Here is a 21,292-nt window from a genome sequence, read left to right as displayed (position 1 = left end):
AGAATCTATCTATATATTAAACTGTTGACATAACCACCCAGAAATAGTTTTCAAATGATTTTATACACCTTTAGAGGGATATAGTCTAAGGACTAAAAGAACTACATAAAGAAATTCTAAACTTACAGATTTATTGTTTGTTACTAATTTTGGTACTATTATTTTGAAGCTATATTCTTTATACTGCACGATAAAGAAAATAGGTAATTTATGTTACTGATTAGGAATTACAATTTACAGCATAAAAGCAATAAGAACATGTTAATATTAAAATTGAATTTCAAATACCACTATACATTTGTGATTTTTTAGAAATACATATAATTTGGAAATAGTTAATAAAACATTTCAGGCAGCAGTTAGTAAGTAAATCACTATCATTATCACACCAATACATAAATTACATTTGCTAACACTACAAAACTGCTAATATAATATATAAATTACATCTGCTAATACTACAAAAACAAACTGATTAATAGCATTATCACACCAACATATAAATTATATCCGCTAATGCTATAAAACCAGGCATTACATTAGATTTACTTTACTAAAGGAAGTTACTTGACTTTAAAAGTTGCCAGAAACATTTACACAAATTGTTTTCCATGTTGTAATACCTGATTTTTATAAGCTAGAATTTTACAACTGTTGACAAATCCTAAAATGAAAATATGAGAAAAACAGTATTTATTCATGTTCTTGATTGACGTTTGATGGTAAAGATATTAATATTCAAATTGTTTGGCAGCTAAAGGGGAAGGATGACAGCTAAGATTTACCGCCCTAGAACCTCTTTTGGACAGAAGAATTTCTTTTTTTTTAAGATTTTATTTATTTATTTGACAGAGAGAGAGAGAGCACGTGCACACAAGCAGAGGGAGCAGCAGAGGGAGTGGGAGAAGCAGACTCCCCGCTAAGCAGGGAGCCAGCTGTGGGGCTCAATCCCAGGACCCCAGGATCATGACCTGAGCGGAAGGCAGATGCTTAACCGGCTGAGCCACTCAGGTGCCCCGGGCAGAATTTCTTATTTATCTACTTTATATTTTTAGTTTCCCCCATAAGCTTTCCTTCCAAGAAAGAATTCTGCAGTAACAACAAAAAGTTTTCAACTTTAAAGGATAGTGTAGTGAGCAACCTCTAGAATGGCCCACAATGATCCCACCTCTTCCTGGTATGCAAGCCCTTCTGTAATTGCCTCTTCTTGAGTATGGGCTGGATTTAGTGACTCATTTCCAAGGAACAGAATTTAGCAGAGTAACAGGCTATCACTCCCAAAATTAGGTTATAAAAAGACTGGCTTCTGTTTTGGGGGCTTTCACTCAGATACTTTGCTTTAGAGTAAACAAGCTGCCATATTGTGAGCAGCCCCATGGAGAAGCCCAGGTGGCCAAGAAATTGATGTCTCTGGCCAACAGCAGAGTCCTGAGGCCTACCGACAGCCACGTGAGTAACTTGGAAGCAGGTGTTCTAAGGCTGCGTGACAACCACATGAGTAAGCTTGGAAATGAATCCTCCCTCAGTTGAGCTTGAGACCCTGAGCCAGAATCACCTGACAGGCTGCTTCCGAATGCTCAACTCAAAAAAAAAAAAAAAAAAAAAAGAATAAGATAATAAATGTTTATTATTTTTAGCCTAAACTTAATTTTGGGATAATTTGTTACACAAATAGGTAACTAATACAGAAAACTTTACAAAGTAATTAGTATTAGGCTAAAAGTGATAAACCAAATGCCAATTAGCTATCTAAATGGGAACTCATAAAAAAATAATATCTATGAGTTGATGGATGGGGTCCCAATTTTGATTTGGTTCTTGGTTTTTAAGTCCAAAAATTCAACCTAAAGCTAAAGCAGATACAATCAATGACAGAATTCTATCAACCAATATCACCAAACTGATTAATAAATCAGGGCATTTCTTTCCCAGTATCAACATATTCAGACAGGGCCAAAGCATTAACAAAGACTTGCATAATGCATATACTAAGTGTATAGTAGCAGCCCTGAAACTGGTTGCTGTACCTACAAACCACTTTTTTTTACTTGAATGATGTTAAGAACTAGTTAATATAAAGAAGACTATGTTACCACGACCCCAGAATAAAAGTATCACTCTAGTGACCATCAAATAGCATCTCTCACTTCCACCTCTTGTACTATGCTAAATATTAACCAATTGTCCAGTGCTATAATGCTGTGTGGTTTTTCTTTTACATCATTTTATGTTCTACTCATTCTTCCTAAGGATACCTTAATCACATTAATTGATCTCCAATAATATTTTGATCTTCCTAATTTAACAGATACCCCAGGTCCCTTAATTTACCACCACATTTTATTAACCGTATCTTAAAATGGTATACTTCCATAGACAGTTAATATCATCTATTCTTTATAGCTTCTAGTCCAAGGAAACATTTTCTGGGATCCTAGTCCAAAATGTCAGGAGCATTATATGTAATCCTTTATACACCAACTATAGTTAGTATCCAAGTTAACACACAAAAATAATGGTACTCTCAATGCCAACAATTATGCCAGCATGAAAATGAAGTCTTGGGGCGCTTGGGTGGCTCAGTCGTTAAGCATCTGCCTTTGGCTCAGGTCATGATCCCAGACTCCTGGGATCGAGCCCCGCATCAGACTCCCCGCTCGGCGGGAAGCCTGCTTCTCCCTCTCTCACTCCCCCTGCTTGTGTTCCCTCTCTAGCTGTCTCTCTCTGTCAAATAAATAAAATCTTTAAAAAAAAAAAAGAAAAAGAAAATGAAGTCTAACCTTTCTTTACTCCGTGATTATGTTCTTTTTCTCAACTTTTGATATTAAAATTAATCTGACCAGATTCTAAGGCCTGTATTAGTTTTCAAAGCAATTCTTAATAACCATCTCTAAAATGTATAAGTGCGTATCTTCTGTGTAAAACTGATTTTATAAAACAGTGGCAAATTTTTCTAACATAAATTCCAATATAGTCTGAAGTCAACAGTGATAGTTTTCAAACTACAGCCTATATTCTAAATAAGAACTTTGTTATTCAGCACTCATAAAATCTGAATCATGAATCACATCAAATCCAACATACTCCACAGATAACTATTACTTTACAAACCAAACAGTTTTATGAAAGTGCTGTGATTTGCTTGGTTAGCTGATCAATAGAGTGCTATGATTCATTCCTTCTAAAAACAGAAGAGCTTCTTTAAACCATACATGCTCCCCCACCCAATTATGCAATTACATTTACTTAGCACTTAAAAAATTCTTGATACCAAGATGGACCCAATTTTTTAAATAAAGTCTATTAATTTTTGTACCTACAATCAGGAGCTACCTGTAAAAATACAGGCTTAATGATAGATTTTGCTAGATAGTTAGAGCATTCTTCCTTGAGAAATTAGATTACTAACATAATTTTACTCATCTCCTGACCTACCGATATTAACTTCTTTTATTTAACCTATAGATAGAACTACTGTAACTTTCATGAAAAGCTTAGTACAAGCACTATGCAGGATTATCTTGTTATAACTTAAAATATAAATTTTAACACCCGTTAAACATCATTACACAGAATGCAAAGGAAAAAATAAGATTCTATCTGATGAAAGGCCATTTGACATGGCTCACCACATCCTCTCCTTTTAAAAATCTCTTCCCTGTTTCTGTAACATTACACTCTCCTGCGTTTCTTTCTCCTTATTTCTCTTTCTCCTCCAATTCTTTCTTTGTCTTGGTGGGATGCTCTCTACCATCGCAAAAACGTGGTGATGTTTCTCAAGTTTCTGTCCTGGGTTCTCTTTTCTCATGCTATGCAGTCTATTCTCTCCTTGATCTGTCTTGCCTACTCCCATAGCTTCAACTGGATCATGTATGCTGATGACTACACCAAGCATATATTTATAGCCCTGTTTTCCTTCATAAACTTAAGCCCCACATATCCAACTGTCTCACAGATCTTCCCTCTCAGATTTCCCTCAGATACCTGAAATTCAACAAATCTACAAGTGAAATATTACCTTTCTCCAAAACTGTCTATCCTATTTCCTATGTCAATGAAAAGCACATTAACCAAGCTGCTTACTTGAGCCAGAATCCTGGGATTTATCCTTGATTCTTCCCTCTCTACAACCCAACTTCCTACCTCCCAGAACCATATCCAGCCACCCATCAAATCCTATAAATTTCCTTCTAAATATATCTAGAATCTATTCATTTCTGTCTCCCACTGGCATTATCCTTGTTCAGGCCACTACTGTCTCTTGCATAGACTTTTGTAATGGCTTCCACTAAATGGTTTCTCCGCCTCTAGTTCAGATTCAACAAACAAGTAAGCATGACACAAGATGGAATAAAATGCTATTGGTTGCAGTTTAAACTGTACATTATACTGATGGCAAAAGAAAACATTTTTTAAATTGCTGAAAAAGTTGAGTAAGAATGTAACTTTGGTTAATACAAGTTCTTTTGTCAAGTAAAATGGGTGTAATAAAACATACTCCATTCAACTCACAGGCTCATGAAATAAAATTATATTATATAAATGTTCCTTAAAAAACAAGAAGTGCAAAACAGCTTAAAGCAGCAATCAGATAAATGATAAAGAGCCTTTGCAGTTAAGCATTATCAATACCTATGTAAGACATGGTGACAGGCATTGGAAATTTTTATTAATATTATTTAAAATTATTATTATTAATATGCTAAGTTCCTTACATCATTTATCACATTGAATCATCACCATAAAGCCATAAGGTTATATGGCTATAAATGGCAAGGTGGAGATTTAAGCTGAAATGTGATTCCAGGACAAATGGTACTGCTCTCCAAGAGATTACAGTCCTGGGAAGGAGAAGGCAACAGAAATAAAATAATGTCAATACACTATGTAATTACACTCATCACATTTTTGCATAGAATGCTTCAAGAGTAATTGAAAGGGCATTCATTCTGGCCTAGAGATAAAGAAATGTTTCTTGAGAGATGATACCTGAACACTCACAAAAACCAAGAAAGAAACTGTGCAGGACTGGATAATGCGAGGTAGAAGAAACAGCATAATATACCAGATGACAAAAGTGGCCTACAAAAGATCATGACCATGCTTTCTGACAATCCAACCCTGGAAACAGACTTGCTCTTTAACTATGGCAAACAGCAAAAAATGCTGTTTTTAACTATTCAATTCTTAAATCTATATACAGCTTGCCCCAAGCTTGCCCCAACAAGCTGCCCCCCAACAGCTTACCATTATTGTACTACTAAAGTGCTTTTTAGATGTTAAAACTTTTACTGGTAAGCCCCAAATGTTTATGTGACAAGCCACATCAGGTTACTAGGAAACACACACACACACACACACACACACACACACACACACACACACGTATCTCTCTGCAGGCACAAATAGGGTAGGAAAGAGAAGAGGGAGGTAGGGAGAGGGGGTGGGTAGGTGAGATTATCCCTGAAGCAACTTCTGGAAATGATATCTTTTAGTAGAAAACACTTGTTCTTATGCTCTGGTTTTGTTAGAGCATACTTGAACCCACATCCTTGACAAAAGGGACTGTTATACCCTAAATTAGATCACCACTCATGTATTTCATTGTTTCAGCTAACACTTATTGAGGACTTACTATATGCCAGGCACTGTTGTCAAGTACTTTACAAGAATTATCACATTTAATCCTCACAACTCTATGAGTAGGGCTATTGTCAATTCTATTCTATAAACATAAAAACTGAGGCTCAAAAAGTTGATTAACTTTCACAAGGTCACACAGCCAGTAAGTGGTGGGTGAGACCAATATTTAAACCCAATCAAGCTCCACGGTCCAAAGTCTTCACCACTATAGTATATAACTGCAGGGAACTCTCAAATATTGACTATTTTCTTTCTTTTCTTTTTTTTTTTTTGCTTTCCATTACGCTGAATACACATAAAAATTTAAAACGGGGCGCCTGGGTGGCTTAGTCGGTTAAGCGTCTGCCTTCAGCTCAGGTCATGGTCCCAGGGTCCTGGGATGGAGCCCCACATCAGGTTTCCTGCTTAGCGGGAAGCCTGCTTCTCCCACTTCCTCTGCCTGCTGCTCCCCCTATTTGTGCTCGCGCGCTCTCTCTCTCTCTCTGTCAAATAAATAAGTCTTTAAAAAATTTTAAACAGGCAGGTGAAAAAATAAAACTAGATAAATTTTCCTGCGCCCAAAATATGAATATATAATGGAAGTCCTACACAAGTGGAAGATGGCAAGATTACAATTAAAATGTCAATTACCAAGGAATAGTACAGAAAAATGCTACGTGATCAGAGGCATTAAGTTACGGAAAATTGGAAAGGAAGGAATACTGACCAAATGTGATAACCACATTCTTATAGATAATGGAATAGCCTTATTAATTTTACCAAAAAGTATAATTTGATGACATTATGAATTTAACATATTTCTCATCTATAAATTATATTGCTCATTACTCATCTAATCAATGATTATGCAGCTCTAGGTTTTACCAGCTTTGGTCTTTAAAAAAAAAAGAGCAAAGTGTCTAATAAGATGGGTGAGAAGAAAGGAAAGATAAAGGGAAGGAAGGAAAAAGAAAAGGCTTTTCAAGGGAAAGTTTCAAATCCACCCATCACTACACTAAACTCATTATTAGCTCTTGCCTTTGAAATGTGAGGCTAAGAAGTCCAGTTACAATTAACCTAGCCTGTGCTGAACTGAAGAATTTAAGTGGTAGAAGACTAAATGAATGGAACAGGGCAGTGGTTTTCAAAAAAAAAAGTTCTGATAGCAAAACACTTTTCGAAAATAAAAATTAAAAGAAATCCCAATAAATAAAGTGTATAAGAGCATAGATGATGTGGCTGAAGTGGAGTGTGGGAGCATGGAACCCCACTTGCTTGCTCCTATTGACAGGCACTGAGACAATTTCATAAGACTTCAGGGCCCCAATCAACACAATTAAAATCTACTGGGTTCTTCTGAGGGAAGGCTAGTTCATTTCTACCCCTTTACCTGTTGTTTGATTCTAAACTGGCAAACACATCTTCTCCTTACTCCCTTATTTCCTGCAACTTGTTCTCTCACAGGTTTCCCAAAGTCAGCCCTGAATGAGCTGTATGGGTGAAGGAATGTATGGTTGTGTACAGATATCACAAACAGGGCTAAGAAGGAGGAAGTGTTAACGGAGGAGGCACTTTTGAATGTAAGAGTTCACGAGGGAAGTGTTGGTCAGGGAGGAGGCACCATAAACAGAGAGACACCCACACTGACATGCCTGTACACAAATGCACACCCACATGCGCACATACATGCAACCCTGCCTACACACATGTGTGCAGCCCCAAAAGAGGAAAGCCCTTTGGAAAAAGCAGTTCAAATGGAATGAGTACCTCAGAGCCTTGCCCACCTCACTATCTTATCCTGAAAAAAACTAGAGCAGTGCTTCTCAAATTTTAATATGCATACTGAATAATCTAGGGATCCTGCTTAAATTCAGGTTCTGACTCATAAATCCTTGGTGGGACCTGAGCTTCTGCATTTCTTTTTTTTTTTTTTAAGGTTTTATTTATTTAAGTAATCTCTACACCCATCGTGGGACTTGAACTCACAACCTTGAGATCAAGAGTTGCACACTCCTCCAACTGAGCCAGCCGACACCCTGAGATTCTGCACTTCCAAAAGCTCCCAGGTGATGCATATGCCAGTGGTCTTTGGACCACACTTCAATAGCAAGAGTTTACAAAACAGTATGCCCCAACAAGTTCTGTATTATAATAGAAAAACAAAACAAAACAAAACCCAGTCAAGTACGATTGAGAACTGCTCAACTAAATAAGCTAAACAAATTCCACTGGAGAACTTCTCAGAACTTGCAATTCATTAAACTCCAAAAAGATAGGATACACCGTATTTTCCGAACTCTTGGCTTCTTTTTGCAAAGACATTCCTTAGGACCAGTGTTTGTGAAGCACGCTGAAGCACAGAGACAATCAGGGCAAGGTGAGAGCTATCTTGGGAAGTCAGAAAACTCCCCTGATTTAGAAGTCTCCTCCTTTCTACCATTCCTCCAAAAGAAGACACTTCAACTTCCACTTTTAAATGCTAATATCCTGGGGCGCCTGGGTGACTCAGTCAGTTAAGCGGCTGCCTTCAGGGTCCTGGGATCGAGCCCCGTATCGAGCCCCGTATCGGGCTCCCTGCTCAGCAGGAAGCCTGCTTCTCCCTCTGCCTGCCACTTCCCCTGCTTGTGCTCTCTCTCTGTCAAATAAATACAGAAAATGTTTCTTAAAAATAAATAAATAAATGCTAATATCCATGAAATTTAAGAAACAAAACAGATGAACATAGGGGAAGGGAAAGAAAAATAATTAAGATAAAAAGAGAGAGGGAGGGGCGCCCGGGTGGCTCAGTCGTTAAGCACCTGCCTTCGGCTCAGGCCATGATCCCAGGGTCCTGGAATCGAGCCCCGCATCGGGCTCCCTGCTCTGCGGGAAGCCTGCTTCTCCCTCTCCCACTCCCCCTGCTTGTGTTCCCTCTCTCGCTGTGTCTCTCTGTCAAATAAATAAATAAATAAATAAATCTTAAAAAAAAAATACAGAGAGGGAGACAAATCATAAGAGACTTAACGCTAGGGAAAAAACTGTGGGTTGCTAGAGGGGAAATGGGTGGGGGGGATGATAGGCATTAAGGAGGGTACTTAATATAACAAGCAATGCATGTTATATGCAGCTGATGAGTCACTAAACTTTACCCTGAACCTAATAATACATTATGTTAACTAAATTCGATTTAAATAAACAAACAAACACTAATATCCACGTGTAAAAGACAGAAAGGAAACACATTTTAGAAGTAGCTATCTCTGGCTGGAGAGACGTTATGATGGGCATTCCCATTTTCCTTCTATTTCCTTAGTATCTTCAATGAACATGTAATACTTTTAGCATCAGAATGAGAGTTACTGCCTTAAGAAAAAAATAACTTTATCCCCCATGCTCAGGTTATTTATATTCACACTTGAAACAATTATTTTATTCAGATTTACAGAACAGATAAAACAAAAAAGATTTTCTAGTAAAGGAAGAACTGCTCGTGGAGTGAAGAAAATAAAGATGCAAGCAACCTAGGGAAAAAAAAGGCAACCTAGAAATGAGTATTAGTGAGGAGACTTTGGGCCTTGGGGAGACCAAAGATAAATAGCAAAAAAGGACGGAAAAAGATGAAAGAAGTCCAAAACAATTTTGCCTTCTCTGCAAATGTACCTAGAGCTCTCCTTCTTGAGCAATCACCTTACTGGCATCAAATATTATCTACTTGCTGCTGTTAGAGGTTGATCATCCCTAGTACAACCTATAAAGTATGATAGTGTGAAGAACCCTGATCAGACTATAAAACATGTAAAAATGAAGTGGTTTAACTCATGTCTAAAAATTGCCAGTGGGCTGCACAAACTTATCATTCACACACATTCATATACACACATATAGTCAAACTGGTTATTAATTATACTCTTAATGACTCTTATTGTGTCACCGTAAAAGAGGAAAATAATATTTACAGGGATTTTTCTCCCAAGAAATACTATATCAAAGAAGTCAGGATATATACAGCACAATAAATGTTACTATAAAAAGACATCAAAATGAAGTTTGTTAACATTTGCACTTCAAAAATATTATTTTGGGGGCTGTCATTTTGTTCTTCATTCCCTATACTGCTAGCCCAGTTCTAACATAAATTCTTATATTAGTTATAAGTAGTAGGTTTAATGCTAGAAATTATCAAGATGTACAGCACTAGATCTAGGTATACGAAATTTACAAGAAGAAATCCTTAAGAAGTTACTTGCTTGCAAATTTAAATGTTACCACAGCAAGGTGATAAAAAGGACTGGAAATCCAAATATCTGAATCCAACATTAACAAGCTATTGCCTTTTAAACAAAGTTACAATCTTTCCAGGCCTGTTTTCTTACCTGCCAGGAGGATACTAGGCTAGAGCCATGGGTTTCAACAAAAAGACCTCACCCAGCAAATTGCTATGCTTTACCTGTCAGTTCTCAGTAAACAGCAACAAGAAATCCTCTAAACTTAGCTGAAAATCCCTATCAAGAAGGATTTGCAAACAATGGTGGCTTCAACCTATTTCAAAAGTTTTAATACCCAACATTTTTACCCCAAACCCCTCAAGATCTCTCCTCTGAAGACAATCTTATCCCTCTACTATTAAGGTTTCAAGTTATAAAAACTAGCCTGTCTCAGGAAATGACTAAACACCATGGAAGCTCTTGAAAGGGTTCTTCCAGCTCTAAAATTCTTAGTAATTCTGTAATTTCCCATAATTAACAATATTGCAAATGGAGTGCCTACTAAATCTTCTGAAACAGATTATCACAGATCATGTAACAAAGGGTACAGATTTTAACAACCATGAAAGCCAATAAACAAAACACATATTAAGTAAATATTTGTTAACTAATTTATTTTTAAAATCACAATGACATATTTTACATACTTGCAATACCACTAAAATTACAAGCTATAAAAGATTATTATTAAGGAAAAATGTGTCTTTAAAAAAAAAAACAAACCTGTTTCATTAAATCCTTGAATGAAAACTTGATACCCCACAAAATGCTAATCTTTCTACCAAAATACGCTGGCCTTCTAATGCCTTGAAGAGGAATAAGCAAGGAAACCTTTCACTCAGAGTTTTATAAACCTCTTTATCAGAGACAAAAGGATGAAAAGATCAACTAGTAGTCAACCTGCATTTCAACCTAGGCTCTAACACTAATCTGTGATTGGATGACCACCTTCCTCTCCTCCTTAACGGTTTGATGAGCAAATGGAGGGATATATAGGAAAGCATTCTGAACACAGAAAATCACCACATGAATGATAGATAATTTATTCTACCCTCCAGAAACCACCAATAATAACAAAATTAATTTTGTAGCAACACATTATAAATATTCTTTCAAATATATACCTTAATAGTAATGGCTACCATTTAGTGAGCCACTGTAGTTAAGGCTTTACAGAAATTAACTCATTTAATTTTCTCAACAATACTTCAAAAAAAAAAACCTGAGTAGCACACTGAAAATGACTGCCAATATAATCAGTAAGATAGCTGAAAATTTAACATCTGTTAAATTCAGTAATGTAGTCCCATTATAAAATTTTATTCTCAAAAATGATGGTTTCTGGGATTATTAAATATTAAATATATATACATTTAACAATCTACCATCCTATGTAAATTTGTCACAGGCAAATAATTTTAGTTCTCTGAAATCGTACTTCAATTATATAACAATTATCTTAAAAACAGCAGTTCCTTCTTAAAATATACTTATACACACATAGACCTATACAAGGAGAAAAAGAGAGGGTTTTACCTAGTAGTGACGTGGCAGTTTCATTTGGCTTAAATTTCTTAAGAGAAAGCTAATCGATCAAATTGGAAATTGGCCATGATGTTAGAACACACTTTACCAAACGGGCTTGACTCACAATGACTACACCAATAACTGATTTCATTCTTAACTTGAGTACAGGACTTCTCCAAAAACTAGGACTATGTTGGAAAATTAATTCTAAATTTCTTCTTCTTTTTACTCGTTAGCATACACTATTTATCTATCTTTCCTAGAATTCAAACTCTCAAAGAGGCTGGAACTGGGTCTCAGTCCTAGTACAATTCCTGGCATATGGTATGTTTTCATTAAGCATATGGAGAATTCTAGAATTTTGTTCACTACCATTTACTTCTGATAATTCACACAGAATTCCAACTTCTTCAAAGCTTATATATTAAAAAAAATAATAACTTTTCCTTTCTAATATGTATATTCCTCTTTCAACAAACTTTTCTTGAACACCTATTATTTCCTAGGCACTTTGTCAAGCATCTTTGAAGAAGGTAATGAAAAGCTCTTATTTCCCTTAAGAAACTCACAGCATAACAAGAAAGTAAATACATACATGTAGCACAACTATAATACACTAAATGATATAATGAAGATAAGCATCACAAACTGAGGGACTATTCAGATTCTAAAAAGAATACAGCTACTCTCACAACTTTAACCAAAGAGCCACCCTCCTCTCTCTAGATAATTCATCTTCTTAGAATACCCAGCTATGGGGCACCTGGGTGGCTCAGTCCTTAAGCGTCTGCCTTCGGCTCGGGTCACGATCCCAGGGTCCTGGGATCGAGCCCCGCATTGGGCTCCCTGCTCCACGGGAAGCCTGCTTCTCCCTCTCCCACTCCCCCTGCTTGTGTTCCCTCTCTAGCTGTGTTTCTCTCTGTCAAATAAATAAATAAATAAAAACTTAAAAAAAAAAAAACCTTAAAAAAAAAGAATACTCAGCTTCATGAGAAAGACACAAATCAAGCCTGAATTTACGAGGAAATGCTAAAGCTTGATGAAGATCACAATCAGAGGTATGCACAAAAGACAAAGGAAGGCATGTTTCGGATGGGCCAAGGAGATAAGAGACACGAACTACGTTTTGAAGAATAACCAGTTAACTAGGTAGGCAAAACGATAACAGAGCTGTAGAAAAATATCAGCAACTAATCCTGTTAGTCTGACTCTGGACAACTGGAAATAGTAAAGAAGCACAAGATGAGGGAAAATTCCAGTATTTCTTTAATGTCTGCCTAATTTCTACAGTTGTATAGGTGTCTGCTAATTTATATAATTGATTTATCTTTAAAAGTAACAAGTTCACAGGTAAAAGATTATCTCAATCATAAGGTAAAAAGTAGTTCCATTTTAATTATAATTAATTTGTTCCATTAACTTTAAACTCTGTAAATTCAAAAACAAACGCAAAATTTTAATTCTAAACGATTTTTCAATTAAACAATCTCCAATATCACAAACCTATGTTTGGTATATTCTAGTTTTTGACAAGCACTCGATATCAACTATCTAACTTTAAATATCACTCAACAGAAAACTTACAATTTAGTCGAGGAATAAAATATATTTCATAATACACTGTACTGTTTCATGACTTCAGCAGTTTATGTTGTCAAGAAACACTTCTCATTTTTAGCCATGCTACGCAAATTTCAATAATGTGAATAACAAGACCTACATAAGTGTTGTGACATAATAAAAATAATAAACAACTTTCTAAAGTTATACCATAAAAATGCTAAGGTATTCATGCACATTATCATCCTTGAAATATGAAACAAATATATTGTTATATGTCAAATTAAAAATGGTAAAGTTAAAAATGTTTCAAAATTGAGAGGCAAATTATTATATTTTTTTACTTACACACATACATGTTTTTTAAGTATATGACAAAAACAAATATAGTAATAGAAAAAATATGTAAAAGAGATGCACTAAGTTCTTTACGTTCTTAATCTTCAAAAACAACCACATATTGTGTTATAACATTATTGTGTTATAAAAATACTATTTCCATGTTTAAAGACAAAGATATGAAGACTCAGTTACTAGTCTTAACTGTAAACACTTGCTTTGAATCAAATAATAGCATCAAAATACAAAACAAAATTGTGAAAAGTTTTTAAAAAGTAATGCTAAAATATATACCTACAAATTATGGACGAAATAGCCTGATAACATTTTCTCAATCTTAAAAGTTATTGGGGGGTGCCTGCCTGACTCAGTCGGAAGAGCATGCGACTCTTGATCTCGGGGTCGTGAGTTCAAGCCCCATGCTGGGTGTAGAGATTACTCAAAATAAATAACTTAAAAAAAAAAGTTATTGGAAAAGCAATGCTAGGTGTCAAATAGCAATAGTAAAATTTAAAGGAACGTTAGCTGAAAAAGTTTAAATGCCTCTAATGTTCCAAATATTTTCTATCTTCTGGGGATGCCAAGGGTTAAGAGTGCCCAGAAGGACAGATAAACATCTAGACAATATTACCACAACATGGTGATTCTCTAGGAATAATTACATATACATTTACACAGATTGAATCAATAAAACAGTTGGGGTGGGGAAGTTATAATCCCAGAAGGATTTAAGAAGGGCCATTTGATGAAAATATTTCAGTGCTGATGCAGCATTAGATTGGTTAAGATATGCAGCAGGAAACGAAGCTAGCTAGGAAGGCAGTTCAGATATCGATAATATAGCCCTGAATATCATACTCAGGAGCTCAACCTTTATTCAATAAAGAGGTCTTTATTCACTGGAGATCTCTCTTTTTTTTTTTTTTAATAAAGGGACGAACATAATCACACAGTTTCAAAAAAACATACTGAAGATAATGTTAGCAGCATTGTGAAGAGACCAATTTGTCATAATTCATGAGAGAAATGACAGGGGCTTCTAAAGTACAGCAACATAAACTGGAAAAAGGACAGATCTGAGAGACAATCCAAAGATGGGACATGAGGGATGACGATGAGTTAGAATTAAACTTGAGACAATCATAGTTTCTGACTTAGATTCCAAAAGTTTATGCCACATACAAAGTGAAGTATATAGAGAAGAAGCCGGGTTTCAGTGGGCAGAAACTGATTTCAGAGATATACAAGAAAAACTAGGAGTAAGTCGTGTTAGAGACATCAAAAAGGGAGAATTTCAATTAAAAAAAAAGGCTACCAACATCAAATACTATGGAGGTAACATGGAAAGAAGAGATTAGGCCACTGAGTTTAACAAGTAGGTCACTAGGTTATCAGGGAGATCTTACTCAACGAAGTATAAATGAAAGGAAAAGAATGCCTGCTGAAGTAAATCTGTTGGATGTAGAAACCCAAGCTAGTAAAACCCTACACCAGCAGTTCATAAACTTTTTGGTCTCAGGCTCTCTGTACACTCTCAAAGTTAAAAGAGCTTTAGTTTATGTAAATCTTATCTAGCAAGAAATAAATTACTATATTAGAAATAAAAACAGTTAAAATTTAAATATATATTAGTTCATTAAAAAAATAAAGAGCACATTTTAACATAAATATTTTTATTTTAAAAAACCCTGTATTTTCCAAAACAAAAGTAATTTTGTGTGAAGAATAGCACTTGCATACTTTTGCAAACCTCTAATATCTGGCTTAACAGAAGACATCTGGACTGTCATATCTACTTCTGCATTCAATTTGTTGCAATAGGTTGGTTCAGTTCAAGAATATGAAGAAAATCTGGACTCCCACAAATATGCAGTTGAATAGGAAAGAGTATTTTAACAGCCTTTTCAGATAATTATATCCATAATTGTATCCATAATTATCTGAAAACACACAAGTAGTTATTTCTCAAAGGTTAGTTGCAACGTGAAATCTGAAACCACATCAACAAAGTTTTCATAGTTGTCCCTTAAAATCTATTGGTTTATTTTGTACTTTAAATGGATTATCTATGCATGGGTTTTGTAACGTCATACATTGGTTATTAGAAAATACTGGTTCACTGAGTTATGCAAATCCTCCAAATACCAACAAATTGCATGATAAAATATCAGAAATTACGTTCACTGGTATCACCACCTAATTTCATCTTTCAAGTACTAGGAACTATAGCGGTTACACATTTTCAAAAATTCTAGTTTTCACTTGAAAGCTCAATTTTTATCATTGGCAACAAATACTATCAATTGTTTCCACATCAAGGAAAACAATTCACTGTGTTCACTTTCGAGAAAATATGTGCTACATATCCAAGTCTGAATAGCCATAGTTTGTCAGGCATTCTTTCAAGCAAAAATGATGTTCTATGAAAAAAGCAGCTAGTTCTGCTTGCAGCTCCAACAACTACACAAACTGCTTTCCCTTCAATCAACCACTGTATTCTGGTATGCAGCAGAAGTGCTTTAGTTGTACTTTCCAGTTCATCAGACAATATTAAAAAAGACACGAGACTTCCTAAAATTAGTAACTTTTACTGCTTCATCAAGGGAATACATTCTTAAGTGAAACTGGCATTATTTTTACTTCACACGCATAGTAGTGAAGATTATGATAAATATAGATAACAATTTGGTACCACTGCTTTGATTCATGCTAAGGGGCCAGTAGTTTTACCCACCCTTGCCTTTGCACCACCACTGCAGTGTCAACACAGCAAAAAAAGGCAAATAACATCTTAATGTGATTTTGAAAATAGTTTAGACCTTACAGACTCCCTAAAAGGGTCTCAAGGATCCCCAAGGTTCCTCAGATCACACTTTGAAAACCACTAATCCAACCACTAATCACTTTAGGAATTTCTCTGTAAACAATGAATTCCCGTGACTACGCTAACCCAAGATATGAAGACGAAAACCAACTAACCAACCTCCTAGAATAAGGAGTCTCTGAACAACAACAGCTGTGTGGTAGCTGGAAAGGCTCCTCAGACAGGTAAGGGAGGCTGGGGAACTCTGCATTTCTGAAAAACGAACTGACTTAGATGGCCCTCAATTTTTTCTCCCATTCCTACATCAAGGGTAGGAGGATCTGTGACAAACCTCAAATTAGAAGACGGAAAGCATATATGATAACAATAATACTGAAAAGATTTTTGATTTTTATCAGATAATTGGCCAGGACCCTGGGATCATGACCTGAGCCAAAGGCAGATGCCCAGGCGACTGAGCCACCCAAGGCGCCCCAACACTACTTTTTTTAAATGAGAAAATTTTAACCTCTTTGACATATACATAAAGATTTACTAATACTACTTCATGTACAGAATTTGATACAAAGTGTTTCTGATTTGACAAAATCACAAAATTTTACAAAGAAAACATCTATTTGCTCACCATTGTATGTCCAACACCTAGCTCAACCTTTAAATAAAATAAGATGTTCAGTAAACACTGCTGAACACTGAAGTAGTTGAAATGGTTAAGAACACAGGTCACCAGACACCTAGTACAACTAGTGCTCTTTCTTCCATGTGAAATCTTTTTCATTGTTCTCTAAAACAATATCTCTAAAAAATCTAAGGGAACTATTACAACTTATCCTGAGAAAATATAACATTACCTGTTATACTTTAAATTACACCTGAAAGTCCACTATAGACTAAGTGTCTTATATGTTCTCATTTAGATCACATTTCAAAATCAAAACAAATAGCTTCATCATACTCATCTTTAAATATCTGCCATCTGAGTCAAGCAGTAATTTCCATTCCTATATGAAGAGGCAGTAAGATACTATTTTAACTCAATCATCATACTTTGATTGTACTACCCTCATACACACTAAATTTTCTCTGATGATTCAGAATGGTTCTTAATTTCCTAAAGTTTCTGAGGTTTACATTTGAGACACTTATTGCCTTATAAAAACTTGAGATATAAAGATGAAGGAGACTGTATAGTACCTTTGATAGTAATTTGTCACCGTAGCTTTTTCTTTTTTAAATGTTTCCTGTCAGTATGACATTTATCATTGCTTCTCTCACAAGAGCACAATGTAGAAAACTTCAGGTACTTGAACTATCTAGTTATTTAGATTCTGGATAAAAAAAGAGATTAATCAAATTTAAACTAATTAAGGCCAGCAAGCACAAAACTGAAATTCAATCACAGAAATGGCATAAATTTAAAGAATATAACTGATCAATTTAGGAATTGAAGCTACTTCAAATCATGTTTCATTTTAAAATACTACTATGAATATGACCTCATTTCATTGCATACAGTTATTTTGCAGAAAATCGTGACCTACCAAGGATATAGCCAAAAAAAAAGGGTCTTCTGTTGATATATAAAGGATCTGAACTCGATATTCCTTAAAGACAAAATTGTCAGTAAAGACTTTGGAGGGAGACCATGGGCTCCGTCTTCTCTGGAGGTTTAAAAAGAAAAGACTTTTCAGATGTCTGGGATGGCTGAGACTTGGCCTCACATTTGGCGACTTCCAGACAGAATCAGTTCAAAGGTCAGTTTGACCCAAGCAATTCGAGTCCCGTAGGTCAGTCACGCAAACAAGTCATTAGCAAACTGCATCTTCTGCTCTGCACCTATCCAGTCCCTGCTTTGATAATCTCCAACCTTACCCATGAAACTACCCTAACTGCTAATTAACATGCCAGTTGTACAAAATTATTTCTTCCAGCTCCTGAAACGTTTGCTTCTCACTAGTATTCTGCAATCTGTTTTTCTAACATTACCAGAGAGGGAAATATTTTGTGGTGCAATCAATATCTGCCCTATTAACAATGACCTGTTCCATTATTCTATCCAAACATGGATTCCACTCTGAATTGCAGAAACAGTGGCAGGAAAATAACAGATAACACAGAAATTAGAGCTCTTAGGTTTAACTTAGGGCCAAAATCAAAAGAGAAGAGACAATTCAGCGAGAGGAAGGAAGAAGCTGAGAGGGTCGTAGTGTAGAACACTTACTTTTAGGAACAGAGAGTCCCTTAGACTTCTGGTGAGTTGCCCAGAGCCTCTTCAGTTTCAATCCAAATGACAATGCTTCTCTGAGTCCTCCTCAAGTAATGTTTCCACCACTAAAAATTGGATCTACAAGAGCTCAGATGTACTGGTAAAAAAATATCAGGTGCCCCCATGTGGGCCTCAAGCCTCTTTTAAACTAGGCCCACTTCTCTGTCCTGGGCCAACTCCCCTGTGCACTATATTCCTTCTTCTTCCAGGTGCCAGGTATTCAGCCTGTTTCTTCTCTTCTGAGCTGCCACCACCTACTCTATTTCTTAGGGTTCCTCTAACCCCAAGACTGGCTGTGGAGTAGGACAACAGCTTCCCCCCTTCCTTGCTGTCCCTGCAAATAAACATATAGGCTCTTCTAATTTCAGTATTTTTTCTAATGGCTACAAGAAAATAGAGAGGAAACAACAAAAAGCAACAACATCGTACTAGAGATTAAGATTATAATAATTGTCTCCACTTTAAAGTTCCTGCCTCCAAAAACCATTTTCTGAAAATTGCTGGAGTGTTTTAAGAAGTATAAAGTACTAACATAGATACACAAATATATTCTAAACCAAATCCAACCTTATATAAAGATATACTCTACTTTTCAAAACACTTAAATCACGGGTCCAAAAATAGTTGCCACATTCACTTTAGCAAATAGGTGCTTTTTTTCTTTTTAGAATGGTCTATTCCCTTGAATTTAGAAGATGTTTTAAAGTTTGCTTCTTAAAGGATATCATGAAAAATGCTCAATACTTTTTATCCAATGTAAATGAAAATATACAAAAAGCACATTATGATCCACAAAAAGACAGGTATGTCAAAAGCAGCTAGCTTCACTAAGCAAATCTCAAAATTTAAGTTATTGCCAACCATTTGTCTCTACATTTTAAAAATTTAATAAATTGCTGTAAATGGGGTTTAAAAATCTGGATATCTCATTTTTAGAAATCTAACTCCTACTGAATATATAAATCTAATGTCAATTTTAAGTAAGGCCTTTTTTAAAGCAACAGTATATCACATCAGTATTCGTATACTCTTGTGACAGCATAGTTTCTAACGGGCTTTCTAATATCAAAATACATGATATCTAAATATTAACCTATAAATCACATTATTACAATAAATTCAAAGGCTACTTTCCTATAAAGGTGAAGGAACTCTGTAACCAAGTGTTGGCAGATCAAGAATGTCAGACTTTGAATTTCCTCTATGATTTTCTTTATCCACTTAATTCACTTAAGTGGTTTTTTAAAAAGAATGACCTATTATTCTGTAAGCCTACAATAAAATAAAGACTGAAAATAGGCAGAGATCATTTCATCTCATTTGTATAGTCTAAGAGATTGCCATTTAATCAAACTAAAAATATTCAGATACTTTAAGTAAAAATGTGTCCCTGTGACTGGGCTCACTTCCAACTATTTATAAAATCTTAGAGAATAAGAATAAAAATACTAACCAAAACCTTGATCTGACCCTTCCAGACATCTATATTAAAAAAAAAAAAATGAAGTTTAACCTATTGTGTATTCTATAACCAGATACTTTTTTTTTTTGAGGAACGAAATTAAATTACATCTTTTGCTTCTACAGAAGATTTCATGGTTTTTCTTTGATTCCTACACACTAACACAACAATGCAGCCAACATTATTATACCCGGAATGGGGGGGGGGGGGGCATTACACCCAGCAATACGAATTAAATCGCAGTAGCTAATGCCTCCCTTAAATAATTTATTCTCTCTTGGCAGCAAATAACGTTACGGCCTCTTCAATTACCCAACACCGCAAACCATCGCTTGGGTCGCGATCAATCTGACCCAATTCCTATCGCGGCCACCACCTCAGTCTCGCCTCCTCCCGCCGGGTCTGCAAGTGTCATGGGAGGGGGCGGCAGCCGCAGGGGCGTCCTCTGCGCCGCGACCCGGGCGGCCGACGGCGCGCGGGGCAGGCCCGGGACTCACCGGGTGGAGGTGCCCTTCCGCACATCGCACATCATGCACTTGAAGGCCTCGGCGCTGTTCCGGAAGGTGCAGACGCTACAGTCCCAGTAACCCTCATCCGAGGACGGCTTCGGCTGCCGCTTCGGCCTGCAGGACACAACCCGGACACGACGCGGCGCGGGGTCACCAGCAGGCCGCGCCCGGCGCCCGGGCCCCGCGGCCGCCCCCGCCCCGCCCCCCGCCCCAATTCCGCGACCCCCGCCCCGCGGGCCCCCGGCGCGGCGCGCTCCGGCTCGGAGTGGGAGGGAAGTCAGGAAGGGGGAGGGCGCGGGCGCGGCCGCAGTGGCCGCCGCTCTGACACCCCGGACTGCCGCTCCGGCCGCCGCCATCGCGGCTCCATTGTGGGGCGGCCGGCGCCGGCCCCTCACGCGGCAGCGCTCGCGCAGCAGCGGCGCCGGCACCGCCCCCGTTCTGGCCCCGCTGCCCGGGCGGCGAGCGAGACCGCCGCCCGAAACCCGGCGCGAGGGCCCCGCCGCCTGCACAGTCCGGGCCCCGGGGGCCCGGGCGCTGTTACCTGGTCGGGCTCTTCTTGTCTCCCATGGCTTGGCTACAAATGCACGCCGAGAGTCGCCGCCGCGGCCGCTCTGTTTGTCAATAAGGAGGATAATAAGCCGGGCGGAAGCGGGCGGGGGAGGAGGGAGGAGGGGGCGGGGAAGGCCGCACCGCCGAGCTCGGGAGCCGCCGCCGGATCCCACGCAGCCTCCAGCTGTCGGGGAAACTCCTGCCTGGGCGCACGTGACCCGCGCCGGCCAACCAGCGGCGGCGCCGGAGACTTCAAACGCGGCCAGCGCGGCCCAGCACCCGCGGCGAGTTCGCGGGCGCGCGGCGTGGGGGTGGTCGCTGCAGCCCGGGGCGCCGCCGCCGCCTCTTCGCCCGGTTTTCCGCGCTTCCCCACCGCATTCCGGGGGGTGG

The 21,292-nt window shown here is 37.6% G+C and overlaps 1 protein-coding gene across 6 annotated transcripts in view; it reads right to left on the bottom strand.

The window, feature by feature from the left end:
* YAF2 (YY1 associated factor 2) overlaps positions 1-21,058 on the bottom strand; it is a 74,932-nt gene extending 53,874 nt beyond the window's left edge. For 2 of the 6 annotated variants that reach the window (XR_004301318.1, XR_004301319.1), the window contains exons 1-4: positions 20,895-21,058; positions 20,342-20,467; positions 18,338-18,716; positions 17,311-17,444 (exon numbers count right to left, since the gene is read on the bottom strand). Coding sequence is in view for 2 of the 6 variants with exons in the window: in XM_032420297.1 (XP_032276188.1) it covers positions 20,342-20,467; positions 20,895-20,920 (152 nt within the window). In the remaining 4 variants the exon portion in view is untranslated. Of the gene's footprint in view, positions 1-17,310; positions 17,445-18,337; positions 18,717-20,341; positions 20,544-20,894 lie in introns of those variants that run through there. The other 4 variants (XR_004301320.1, XM_032420297.1, XM_032420296.1 and 1 more) reach the window with 4 other exon arrangements.
* Positions 21,059-21,292: the final 234 nt, after the last annotated feature.

The sequence above is a fragment of the Phoca vitulina genome, unplaced genomic scaffold (genome assembly GCF_004348235.1).
Source record: "Phoca vitulina isolate PV1807 unplaced genomic scaffold, GSC_HSeal_1.0 scaffold23, whole genome shotgun sequence".
Lineage (NCBI taxonomy): Eukaryota > Metazoa > Chordata > Mammalia > Carnivora > Phocidae > Phoca > Phoca vitulina.
Note: the sequence above shows the minus strand (reverse complement) of the source record. Positions and strands in the feature narration are given on the sequence as shown.